Source organism: Peromyscus eremicus, chromosome 1, assembly GCF_949786415.1.
Source record: "Peromyscus eremicus chromosome 1, PerEre_H2_v1, whole genome shotgun sequence".
In the NCBI taxonomy this organism is placed as follows: Eukaryota; Metazoa; Chordata; class Mammalia; order Rodentia; family Cricetidae; genus Peromyscus; species Peromyscus eremicus.
The window spans coordinates 51,933,413-51,945,469 of record NC_081416.1 but is presented as its reverse complement, the minus strand read 5'-3'; the positions used below and the strand labels follow the sequence as shown (position 1 = coordinate 51,945,469).

Below are 12,057 nucleotides of genomic sequence, written 5' to 3'. Positions count from 1 at the left end.
AACAAACAAACAAACAAACAAACATGCAAATAAGTAAATGAATGAATAAGTGAAAGGATGGTTCCCAAAGAACATGTAACGTTAGTTGACCTCTGGCCTACACATATCACACATACCAGTTTTCATTTTTTGTTTGTTTGTTGTTATTGGTTGTGGGTTCAGGTTCACTCGTGTCCACGGAATCAAGACACAGAGGTACCTCAGATGATTCTAGCCTTTCCCAGCTGCAGGGGGGATCCATCTCTACAGACTGGTCCACTGTAGCTTAACAAAGAGCCCCTTTATTCTCCAATTTACACTTTTAGCAAGTTAATATTTGTACCCCAACACCTCTCATCTGAGCTCCCCAAAGGGACAATGCCAAATGCAAATCCTCAGTGAAGGATTATCACAGTTTTCCAGATTGTTCCTCAATCAAATTGGCATAGGCTTTGCACCTTTGGAAACTCTCAGACAAGATTCACATAGAAGGTACCTAGAGACAAAAGGTAGCAATCAGAAAAGGCTAACACTCAGGAGTCAAACCGGCTGTAGCTCTGTGGGAATTCTCCCAACATTTTTGTGTCATGTCCCCCGCGCCCCTCCCCCCCAAAAAATATGGTTTCTCTGTGTAGCCCTGGCTGTCCTGGAACCAGCTCTGTAGACCAGACTGGCCTTAAACTCACAGAGATTTGCCTGCTTCTGCCTCCTGAGTACTGGGATCAGAGGTGTGCACCACCACCATCTGGCCTCAGTTGTCATGTTTTAAAGTGGGTTAGTAAGTGGTGATCAGAGCAGCTAATGGTGTCCCTTTGGATGGAAACCAAAATACAAGGTCAGGTGTTCGCATCAAAAGACTATTTATTTTTAGCTAATAGCACTTTTAAACTTACTTTTTTTGCTGGGAGAATTCCTACAGAGCTGCAGCTGGTTTGATTGCAGAGTGTTATAACACACCTAGTATTAGCATCTGCCTTTTGTGACTGCTACCTCCTGTCTCCGGACCTGTTTGAAGTCTTATCTGACAGTTTCAAAGCCTATGCAAACTTGGTTTAGGGACAACCCAGGAAACTGTAGTGTTCCTTTCCTGAGAATTTGCATCCTTTTGGAGGGCTTAGATAAGAGGTTTTGGTATATGGAATTGACTTGCTAAACAATGAAAGGGCTCTGCTAAACGGCAGTGGTTCAGTCCAGAGAGACGGATCATCTGCAGCTGGAAAAGGCTCTGTGCCTTCTTTCCACAGACCCGAATGAACACACACCCAATATACAACACCTTTTTTTGGGGGGGGGGGGGGGAGTGTTTCCAAACAGTTTTTCTGGGTAATATTTCTGGCCGTCCTGGAACTCAATTTCTAGAGTAGCCTGGTGTGGAACTCACAGAGATCCTCCTGCCTCGTCCAAGTGCTGGAATTAAAAATGTGTGCCACCTAAGACAGGATTTTGATATGTACCCCACTGGCTTTGAGCACCTGGTCCTTTATCCCATAGCCTCCCAAGTGCTGGGATTTAAAAACTGGTTTGCGTTGCTGGGGATCTGACCTACGGAAAATGCTCTACCAGCATTTAAAACATCCTCCTGTTGTTAGTTGAACTTGCTAGGAAGGAGCTTCTACTCATCTGTTCTGGAGACAGGTAGAAAGATTACCTGAGTCAGAAGTTCAAGGCCATCCTAGACAACAGACCCTTTCAGATATGGGGGCGGGGAGACGGACGGACGAAGACTTTGCAGGCAGGTAGCAGTTCAAGTCCTAAGACTACTATGCATGTTGTAGGCTAGTCTGGACTACATGTCTCAAAACTCTAGGTGGCTTTTTCTTTGGGCTGCTAGTTCACAAAAAATGACATGGAGACTTACTAATTATAAAAACTCAGCCTTAGCCGGGCGGTGGTGGCGCAGGCCTTAATCCCAGCCCTCGGGAGGCAAAGGCAGGCGGATCTCTGTGAGTTCGAGGCCAACCTGGGCTACAGAGTGAGTTCTAGGAAAGGCTCCAAAGCTATACAGAGAAAACTCTGTCTCGAAAAACAAAACAAAACAAAAAAGGCATGTGCCACAACGCCCAGCCCAAGGAAGATAATTTTATGGTTGGGGAGTCACCATAACATGAGCTGTATTAAAGGGTCGCAGCATTAGGAAGATTGAGAACCACTGGAAGAGACCCAGCTGAACTGGACTGGCACCTGGCAGGCCATACATTTCATTCATTGGTTGAACAAGTATTGAACGGCTGTTTCTTTGAACATCCAGCGCTGGGTGCGGAGGCTGAAGGGGTGTCTAGAAAACCCAAGGGAAGGGGCGGGACTTGTTCTCAATTTCGAGCTAGGTCCCACGTGCTCCCATCAAGGTTCTGACAGCCGGCGATGAACGCCAGACGCAGCGGACGTGGCGTCATCGCCCTGGTTGGCCTACCAGGAGGGGGACCGGAAGTTACCTTGGGGAGGGGCGCCACTGGCCGGAAGTGGTCCCGGGTGGCGCTCAGAGACCCAGGTTCTCGAAAAACTACAAGGGGCGGGCGGGGAAGGCGGGGAAGGCGGGGCGGGGCGGGGCCCGCGGGAGGGCCGAGGGGCGGGCGGACCTGTCCCTGCCGGCCCGGCGGACCCCGCCTGCCCCGGCGGCGCGGCCATGAAGCTGAAGCTGAAGAACGTGTTTCTTGCCTACTTCCTGGTGTCGATCGCTGGCCTCCTCTACGCGCTGGTGCAGCTCGGTGAGCGGGGCGGGGCGGGGTGCGGAGGGCCGGCCCTAGACGCAGGGGATGAGCCCAGCAGACGGCCGCTTCCCGCGCGGCCCTCGGGACGGCTCCCGGTGGTCCCGGGTCTGGACCTCTCTGGCCTGCAGCCCCACGGGTGCCAGTCAGGCCGCGAATCACCCCGCCGCCGCCGCCGCCGCCGCCGCCGCCGCGCAACCCGTGCCTCACCCCTCCCTCCCTCTGCCTCTCAGACTCGCTTGCTGACAGGTTTTTGAGAATCCTCTGTTCGTTCTCCCTCAAGCTCTTGACTGTCTAATTCTCATCCTTCAGGTTTTAGGCCAGATGTCACCGCAGAGAGGACTTCTCTGACCACTTTAGCTCAAGTGACCCTTATTAGTCCCAATTCCTTTTTAATTTATTTCCTAAGTGGCTCATTATCGCAATTTGTAATGACTTTATTAGTCTCTGCTTTATCTTTTTTTTTTTTAATCGAGACAGGGTTTCTCTGTGTAACAGCACTGGCTGTTCTGGATCTCGTTTTGTGGACCACGCTGGCCTCGAACTTACAGAGATCTGCTTGCCTCTGCCTCCCGAGTGCCGAGTGCTGGGATTAAAGGCGTGTGTGCGCTGGCGCCCTCTTTTTTTCCCCCGGTCCTTTGATTTATCTTAAAGCAAGCTTTCCCAGGAGTATTCAATAAATGTTTATCCAGTGGTGGAATCAGTGAATTTACTGACAAGTCAGTGGTCACACGATCATAGAGCAGTTTGAATCCAGCGTTTTATTCAGGAACTTGGTAAATGCTTTTCAGGTAGTGAGTGCTATTACATGAGCCTCGAGCGGTTCAGACTTCTCTATTCCTATTGGTCTAGAAGGTAAAATTAGTATCATAGGTAGAAAGACTGGCAGATAATTAGCCCAGTGTCTGAGTTAAAATAGTAGCAGGTCTGAAGGTGTAGTGCAGTAATAGAGCACCAGCAAGTTCGAGGCCTTGGCTTGGAGCCTCAGCAAAGAAAAAAAAAAAAAAAGTGACAGATGGACTTGATTAACAAGGAAGAGTTGAACCAGGTGGTAGTGGCGCATGCCATGAGTTCGAGGCCACCCTGTTCTACAGAGCTAGTTCCAGGACAGCCAAGGCTACACAGAGAAACCTGTCTCAAACAACAACAAAAGAGTTGAATATAGTGGCCCACTATTTGGAAAACAGGCCAATGGGTTAAGGATCTGAGGCCAACTTGGGGCCATATAGCAAGACCCTGTCTTCAAACAACAACAGTAAAAGAAAGAGTGCCATGCTTTAAAAAAAAAAAAAAACGAAAACCAAAAAACAAAACAAGTTAAAAGGGAAGTACTGTATTGGCTAAGAGTTAAAAAGATTTTGGCTCTGGGTTGCTGAACTACTTACTATCTTGTGGTTCTCTGCCCCAATTCCCATTTCCTGTTGGTGCTTTCTGGGACCAGGCCAGCCATGTGACTGCCTCCCTCCACTGAGAGCGGCAGCTGAGCAGCTTCGACAGAAGGACCTGAGGATTTCCCAGTTGCAAGCTGATCTCCGTCGCCCACCCCCTGTCCCAGCCCAGCCCCCTGAACCTGAGGCTCTGCCTACAATCTATGTCATTACCCCAACCTATGCCAGGTATGGCTCTGGTATACCCAAGAGGTCTGCATTTACCAAGAAGACGGGTTAATGATGAATTTGGGGAGGCATTGAACTAGGGTGTGATCCTTAAACTAGAGTTTGCAAAATGTTATGATAAATGATTTAGCTTTATTCAGATTTGTGGGAAAATTTTTTTTCTACAAAAAAATAGGAAGTAGATTACCTTACTGCTACCCCCCTCCCCAGGTCAGTCAGGGTTTCTCGGTGTAGCCCTGGCTGTCCTGGAACTAGCTCTGTGGACCAGGCTGGCCTCGAACTCATAGAGATCTGCCTGTGTCTGCCTCCCGAGTGCTGGGATTAAAGGCGTGAGCAGCCTCCACCACCACTAGCCCTGGGTTACTGCTAAACTCTAAGATAGGACAATAAAGTTTGAAAGAATATTTGAGCTTGGCAATGAATTAACTCCTCTTAGGAATTTCTTGGTTAGAAAGTGCTAACATTTTGATTAGATCCTGGTATGGTAGTTGACATCTGTAATCCTAGCGCTTAGCAGACTGATGACTGCTGGTTTGCACCCATCCTGAACTGCAGAGTAAGACTCGGTCTCAGAACAAACAAGCCCACAAACAGAAAACACCCAACAACAAAAGCAAACAAAAACTCCTGAGTAGATTAAAAACCGGGGCTGAGCAGGTCCAGGGGACAATACTGGCTTAGCATTCACTAGGCCCTGACAGTGATCCCCAGCAGCAGGTTGTAGAAACTGTGCCTTTTTTTTTTTTAAGTCAAAATCTTGTTTTAGTATTGAGAAAACCAATTTAAGAGTATAGTTTGGGATCTGCAGCCAAAAAATCCTGTTATCATGCTTTCCTGGACTCAGCTGACTGACCCGCCTAGTGAGACAACTGTGGACACCTTCACATACACTTACACATTCCACCAACTCCCTGAGCATTGATCCAGTAATAAGGAAACCCAGAAGAGGCAAACCACACCACATATTCCTAGTGCTTTCTTTAAAATAATTTCAGGTTGTTGGGCATTTCAAAATTAACCAAATAGCTGGGCAGGGGTGGTCAGCATCTTTAATCCTAGTACTTGGAAGGCAGAGGTTGGAGGATCTATGATACTTCCAGGTCAGCCAGGGCTCCACATCCTGTCTCAAAATGAAAAAAACAAATTATTTTCTTATCTGGAGGAAAATGACCAGGATTTCCTTTTTTTTTGAGACAGGGTTTCCTTGTGTAGCTGTGGTGGCTCTTCTGGAACTTGCTTTGTAGACCAGGCTGGCCTCAAACTCAGAGATCTATCTGCCTCTGCCTCCCAAGTGCTGGGATTAAAGGTCTGCACCACTGCCCAGCCCTTATTTTTATTTTTTGAAACAATGTCTCACTATGTAGCCATGGCTGGCCTGGAACTTGCTATATAGACCTGGCTGGTTCTTGAACATCTATGTCTTTGCCTTCCACGATCCAATTGGTTAAAATAAATTAGGATTTGTTACCTTGTTTACTTATTTACTTTTTATTTTATGTGTATATGTTCCTGCCTGAGTATATGTATATGCGCTGAGAGTGTGCAGGTACCACAAAGGCCAGAAGAGGGCAGCAGGTCCCCTGGAACTGGAGTTACAGGTAGTTGTGAGATGATGTGGGTGCTGGGAATGGTCCTCTGTAAGACCATCAAGTTCTCTTAACTGTTTCTCCAGCTCTCTCTCTTTTGTTTTCTTTCTCTTTTTAAATTTTGAGATAGGGTCTCACACTGGCTGGCCTGCTTACTATGTAGACCACCCTGTCTACACTCACAGAGATCTGCCTGCTTCTGCCTCCTGAATGCTAGGACTAAAAGTGTGTGCCACCACAGCCAGCCTATCTTGTTTTTCTCTAAAATCTATCTTTCTCTGGGATGTATAACTTGATGGCTGAGTGCTTGCTTAGCATGTGCAAGGCCTTGGGTTCAATCCCTAACCCTGAAATAAATAAATAATATTGTTGCTAGGGATGACAACATACTTGTAATCTCAGAAATCAAATGGAGCCAGGAAAATTGTTGAGTTTGAGGCTAACCTGGGCTTCAGTGTGAGACTCTGTCTAAAAGCCAAAATATTTATAAAACTTATAAAAAAATTAAAAAACAAACAACAAACAAACAAACAAACAAAACAAAAACAAACAAATAAACAAAAAACTTATAAAGTTGGCCAGGTGGTGGTGGCACATGCCTTTAATCCCAGCACTTGGGAGGCAGAGGCAGGTGGATTCCTGTGAGTTCGAGGCCAGCCTGGGCTACAGAGTGAGTTCCAGGAAAGGCGCAAAGCTACACAGAGAAACCATGTCTCGAAAAACCAAAAAAAAAACAAAACAAAAAACAAAAAACTTACAAAGTATTCATCTAATTTTATTTTTATTAGTTTGTTACTGGTAATTGAACTCCATACTGGCTAGGCAAATGTTACCACTGAACTACATTTTCAGTCCTTATCCATGTTATTTCTTTATTATCTTTTTTTTTTTTTTTGGTTTTTCGAGACAGGGTTTCTCTGTGTAGCTTTGCGCCTTTACTGGAACTCACTTGGTAGTCCAGGCTGGCCTCGAACTCAACAGAGATCTGCCTGGCTCTGCCTCCCGAGTGCTGGGATTAAAGGCGTGCGCCACCACTGCCCGGCTCTTTATTATTTTTTGAGACAGGGTCTCTCTATATAGTCCTAGCTGTCCTGGAACTTGATATGTAGACTAGGCTACCCTTAGACTCCAAAGAGATCTGCTTGCCTCTGCCTCCCAAGTGCTGGGATTAAAAGTGTGTGCCACCACTGCCCAGCTTATGCCCATCTTCTTAATCCAGTTTTATTCCTGAGTAAACTTGATGCTCAGATTAAGCCATTTCCCAAAGTATTTCACTTGATAAAACTGAACATGCAGGGTATGGCATCCCAGTACTGGGAGGCAGAGATAGGAGGAGCAGGAATTCAAGATTGTCCTTACCAGCATGTGGAGTTTTGAGGCTAGCGTAACAACATAAGACCCTGTATCAAAAACCAGAACAAGCCGGGCGGTGGTGGCTCACGCCTTTAATCCCAGCACTCGGGAGGCAGAGCCAGGCGGATCTCTGTGAGTTCGAGGCCAGCCTGGGCTACCAAGTGAGCTCCAGGAAAGGCGCAAAGCTACACAGAGGAACCCTGTCTCAAAAAACCAAAAAGAAAAAAAAAAAAAAAAAACCAGAACAAAGTACCACATTATTCAAACCCAGATCCATTTGATTCCAAATCATGTGCCCTATAGTCTAGCCCCAGCCTGAGTCCTGAGGTTGAAGTGGGTGCTGACCTGGTCTGGAAAGGCAGGGCAGGTGAACATCTGCATGAAATTGACACTCAAGGAAGAGGGAGGCAACTTGGCAGTCTCTTGATACTTGTTTGAATACCTGAAGCCCTGGGTCTGTCCTAAATAACACATGCAGAGCTTGGGCACTGGTGGAGGAAAAGCCAGGGGAGATACTAACAGTGGCCAGGAGCAGCTGTCATCCTAGTGCTGTGGACCAAGGTTGCCTGGCCCCTTCCTTCCTGCATCTCTCCCCCTGCAGGCTGGTACAGAAGGCAGAGCTGGTTCGGCTGTCCCAGACCCTGAGCCTGGTGCCCCGTCTACACTGGTTGCTGGTGGAGGATGCTGAGAGCCCTACCCCGCTGGTCTCGGGGCTGCTGGCTGCCTCTGGTCTTCTCTTCACACACCTAGCTGTCCTAACGCCCAAGGCTCAGCGGCTTAGGGAAGGCGAGCCAGGATGGGTTCGGCCCCGAGGAGTAGAACAGCGCAACAAGGCCCTGGACTGGCTCCGAGGCAGAGGGGGTGCTGTTGGGGGGGAGAAAGACCCACCACCACCAGGGACCCAGGGAGTCGTGTATTTTGCTGATGATGACAACACCTACAGCCGGGAGCTCTTTAAGGAGGTGAGGCCTGGGATAAAGACAGGGAAAGAGGCCGAGAACACCAGCTCCCTTCTTTATCTTGCTTACCAGTGTTGGTGTAGGCTGCTGGGTGAAGATGGGGAACAGTATGGGAGAGGTGTCAATGAGCAAAGTGCTTCTTTCCCCTGGGCCACCAACTCTGTTTCTTCTCTCATCTCCATTAGATGCGTTGGACTCGTGGTGTCTCAGTGTGGCCTGTGGGGCTGGTGGGCGGCCTGCGATTTGAGGGTCCTCAGGTACAGGATGGCCGGGTTGTGGGTTTCCACACAGCATGGGAACCCAACAGGCCCTTTCCCCTGGATATGGCGGGATTTGCTGTTGCCCTGCCCTTGCTGTTGGCTAAGCCCAATGCCCAGTTTGATGCTGCTGCACCCCGGGGCCACCTGGAGAGTAGTCTCCTGAGCCATCTTGTGGAACCCAAGGACCTGGAGCCACGGGCTGCCAACTGTACTCAGGTAAGACATGGAGAGACTGGCCCTGGGATGAGCAGTTAATGGGAGAAGTGGGATGGGTGTTTGAACCAGGAGAAACCCTCCAGATCTCTGTTGAGGAGACTACTGAGTGGCAGGGCAGGGCTCCTGCCACTTTGTCCTACAGACTTCTCTGAACTCGTGTGCATATCAGAAGGTCAAGGAACAAAGCCCCATTTCAGAGGCAGTGAACTTCCCCCACCCCCATACTTCATACATTATATACCAACTCTGAATGTAGAAGGGGGGGCTGGTGGAATCCATTCTAGATCACATACTCCAGGGCCCTGGGCATGGCTGGTCCTGACCCCAAACCTTCCTTCACAGGTACTAGTATGGCACACCCGGACAGAGAAACCTAAGATGAAGCAGGAGGAGCAGCTGCAGCGGCAGGGCCAGGGCTCAAACCCAGCCATTGAGGTGTGATGGCAGCCTCACCCTGACTTCTACCTTATTTTAGGCACATACCTTGTGGGACTGGGCTCCAGGCCAGCCCAGGATGTGGTTTTTTAAAAAGACCTGACCCCTCAGAACCAGAGGCAGCCCCTCCAACCACAGGGTGTGGCCCAGCTGCTTCCCTCCCCTCCCCCAGCCTGCCCTGTGGCACTGCCCACAAGCTGGGGACAAGCAGCTGTTGTATGGAGTCAGGTCAGCCCCATCTGGGGTGGAGCTGGACAGATGGACTCAGGAGGGAGGGAGGCTGAGGGAACTGGGTAACTTATTGGGGACAAGCATGCACCGGGGGGCTAGAGGAGCTGGGCTGGACCCTCCCCACCTGAGCATGCCGATCCCCTTCCTACCTCTAGAATAAAGAATCTCAACCTGGAGGGCTTCGTGTTTCCCTTCACTTGGCAAACCTCCTTGCTGCTCTCTAGTCCCTACACAGGCTGGCTCCTCCTCTGCACAGACATAGTCCTTCAGGCCCCATCCCCTAGACAAGAGAAAGAGCAGAGGCTTCCATCCAAAAACTTTATTGTAGAGTCTGTACACTAGAAACAGTCTCCAGTCCTTTGGGTGTCTCTTTCCTGTCACTCTGATCTCTTCTCAATCTCGATGGTTTGGATTGCAAAGGCTGGGCTCCAGGACACCTGGACTCCTCCTCATTCCGCTCTGTCTCTGACTGCTCTAGCTCCTGAAATCCCAGGACCTCTCCTTTCCCAGCCTGAGTAAAGAATGGTAAATTTTCCATATTTGTCCACCCCACCCCCACTTCAGGTTACTAGGCCTCAGGTAGAACCTCCTTGGGAGGTTCCTCTTCTGGTGGGGCCTCCTCAGGTGCTGGCTTGTGGGCGATCCCTCCCTGTAGCCCTGCAGTTTTCAACATGTCTCTCAGCCCACCAGGAAGAAGATAGCCCTGGGTCTCTCCTTCCCCGTCAATGACTCCTCCAAGCCCCTCCAGCGCTGTCTGCAAGTACCGCAAGCCAAGGAGCACTAGAGCCTGTGGGGAAGCAGGTGGAAAGATGATGGTCAGTGGACCTGGGACCACAGGGCTGAAAGTGGAAGGAGGCGGGGCCCTTGGCTGACTGACCTGCAGCAAGAAGGTGACAGCCAGCATGCTTCCCAGGGTGCCCGACAAACCCTGCAGGTGCCCCAGCAGCACCTCATGGCACCCTTGGGCCCAGAGGTTTAGGTTGGGCTGCCGAGGATCGAAGAGTGGATGGGCATAGGGGTCCGAGAGCTGGCTTTGCAGGCAAGGCCTGGGTGAGTGGGGGTTGCAACAGGAGAAGGGGACTCCATCAATCAGGTATAAACCTTCCACGTTGCTCTGAATCCGGCTGTAAGGGCATAGGCAATATAGTTACATGGCTGCAGACAGAGGCCTGGAGGAGCCGCTGAGGGCAGAGGCAGTTGAAAAAACATTTCTGTAAAACATCTACTGAGTGCTTTACTATCCAAGCATGCTTAATTTATCTCCACAACTCTGTATAAGATAGGAGCTTATCTGGAAGATAAAGACAGGTAGGTATAGTTATCTCCATTTTACAGATGAGGAATGGGTCCAGAGTGGTTTGGCAACATGCCCTGGACAGCACAGCTGATAAATAGAAGAGTTGTAATCCATTCTCTCAGCCACTCTGCTCTATTTATTGCATGTCTGAGTGAGAATTTGAAGACAAAGGAGGGAGTCTAGGGAGAAGGAAAAGAAAAGCAAATCAATCACTCACTCAACCACATCTTGGTCGCTGGGGTCCAGGTAACGGTTGCTGACCCATTGGACACCAAACCAATCCTTGTAGCCATGGCGTCCGCAGCAGTGGTGCCTCAACTGCAACTCATCCATCAGTCGTTTGGCCTGACAATGTCCAGGCACCTCTGTGTCCTTGTAGTGAACCAAGGCAGCCTCCAGGCCCTCCTCCAATCCCTGGTGCAGACTTACAGGCAAAACCAGAGTTAGCCCCAAGGCAAGGGCCAGCAATCCCCCGCCTGCCGCAGTGCCAGCCGCCAGCAGTGGACTCAGGACCCCTCGCCAGGGAGGGTATCGAGCTGCATCCAGACTCGCCCGGCTGGCTCCTGCGCCCCCTAGTCCTGTGCCTAGAGCCACCGCTCCTGCTGCTAGGGCAGTCTGGGGCAGGGCAGGGAATGAACAAGAGGGAGCCAGAAAGGCGCCAAGGTGCCACAGCTGTACCAGGAGGTGCCCACTACAGAGGAGGGTGAGGCCACCGGCCAGTGCCAGCAGCCAGGAGAGGAGCCAGAGCCCCTGCGCCAGACGGATACGGGGTTGGAGGGGCAGCACCACGGGCAGCACCGGCGCCATCTCCCATCTCTGCCCAAGGGAGTGAGGAGCCGTCGGGGCTGGGGGTTGGCTGGGGCAGGCAGGATGCTGAGTCAGCCCAGCCTGGCTTCAGCAGGGCTAATGCCATCCTGACCCCAATACCCTGGGCATCCTCCCACTTCAACCTTAATAACCCTCTGCTAGCCCCAATTCAGGATGCCTTAGTCGTGCCCTTTAGGAAAGGCCCCGCCCCCAGGCATAAGGCCCATTTCGTGACCCCGCCCTGGCCTTTCGCGGAAGTGAGAGTTTGGTACGCCCGGCTCCGGGTGTAGAGACCCAGACCTCAGGCCCTGGGTCCCCTCCCAAGTCCTCTGGGAGCCTGGGGCCCGGAAGCCCGGCTAGAACCTAGCTGGGTGAGAGGTCAGCCGGGTGTCCCCGCCCCCGGCCAGACCCTCGGGGGGCCCGGACAGGGAAGGGTTACCTGGCGGCCCGCCCCCCCCCTCCGGCCCGCCCCCGTCCCGCGCTTGCTGGCGACTCCGGGTCCCGAGCCTGTTTGTGCTGCGGCGCTGAGGCTCGGGTCGGCCCTGTCACTGCACCCCGGGGAGCCCACCCCAGGAGAGTAGCAGGCCCCAGTTCCACAGCGCCCCCTCCAAGC

At 51.0% G+C, this 12,057-nt stretch overlaps 2 protein-coding genes across 2 annotated transcripts; one reads left to right on the top strand and one right to left on the bottom strand.

Moving 5' to 3' along the window:
* The first annotated feature begins 2,528 nt into the window (after positions 1-2,528).
* B3gat3 (beta-1,3-glucuronyltransferase 3) lies at positions 2,529-9,516 on the top strand. The gene is made up of 5 exons (XM_059261227.1): positions 2,529-2,684; positions 4,126-4,300; positions 7,841-8,201; positions 8,384-8,674; positions 9,017-9,516. Exons 1-5 carry the CDS (start codon positions 2,603-2,605, stop codon positions 9,113-9,115), a joined length of 1,008 nt encoding a protein of 335 aa, XP_059117210.1. The 5' UTR covers positions 2,529-2,602; the 3' UTR covers positions 9,116-9,516.
* A 128-nt stretch (positions 9,517-9,644) lies between these two features.
* Positions 9,645-11,873, bottom strand: Rom1 (retinal outer segment membrane protein 1). Its single transcript, XM_059261218.1, has 3 exons — positions 10,855-11,873; positions 10,218-10,464; positions 9,645-10,127 (listed from the first exon to the last, which is right to left on the bottom strand). The coding sequence occupies exons 1-3, from the start codon at positions 11,442-11,444 to the stop codon at positions 9,909-9,911; spliced, it is 1,056 nt and encodes a 351-aa protein (XP_059117201.1). The 5' UTR covers positions 11,445-11,873; the 3' UTR covers positions 9,645-9,908.
* Between the last annotated feature and the right edge of the window lie 184 nt (positions 11,874-12,057).

What these genes read in the sequence shown, in the direction of transcription:
- Rom1 (XM_059261218.1), bottom strand. Translation starts at nt 11,444, where the DNA reads ATGGCGCCGGTGCTGCCCGTGGTGCTGCCCCTCCAACCCCGTATCCGT. An exon ending in AGCGACCAAGATGTGGTTGA is followed by an intron (nt 10,465 to 10,854) that starts GTGAGTGATTGA and finishes ATGCCCTTACAG; the next exon opens with CCGGATTCAGAGCAACGTGG. An exon ending in CTGTCACCTTCTTGCTGCAG is followed by an intron (nt 10,128 to 10,217) that starts GTCAGTCAGCCA and finishes GCTTCCCCACAG; the next exon opens with GCTCTAGTGCTCCTTGGCTT.
- B3gat3 (XM_059261227.1), top strand. Translation starts at nt 2,603, where the DNA reads ATGAAGCTGAAGCTGAAGAACGTGTTTCTTGCCTACTTCCTGGTGTCG. An exon ending in ATTACCCCAACCTATGCCAG is followed by an intron (nt 4,301 to 7,840) that starts GTATGGCTCTGG and finishes CTCCCCCTGCAG; the next exon opens with GCTGGTACAGAAGGCAGAGC. An exon ending in GCCGGGAGCTCTTTAAGGAG is followed by an intron (nt 8,202 to 8,383) that starts GTGAGGCCTGGG and finishes CATCTCCATTAG; the next exon opens with ATGCGTTGGACTCGTGGTGT.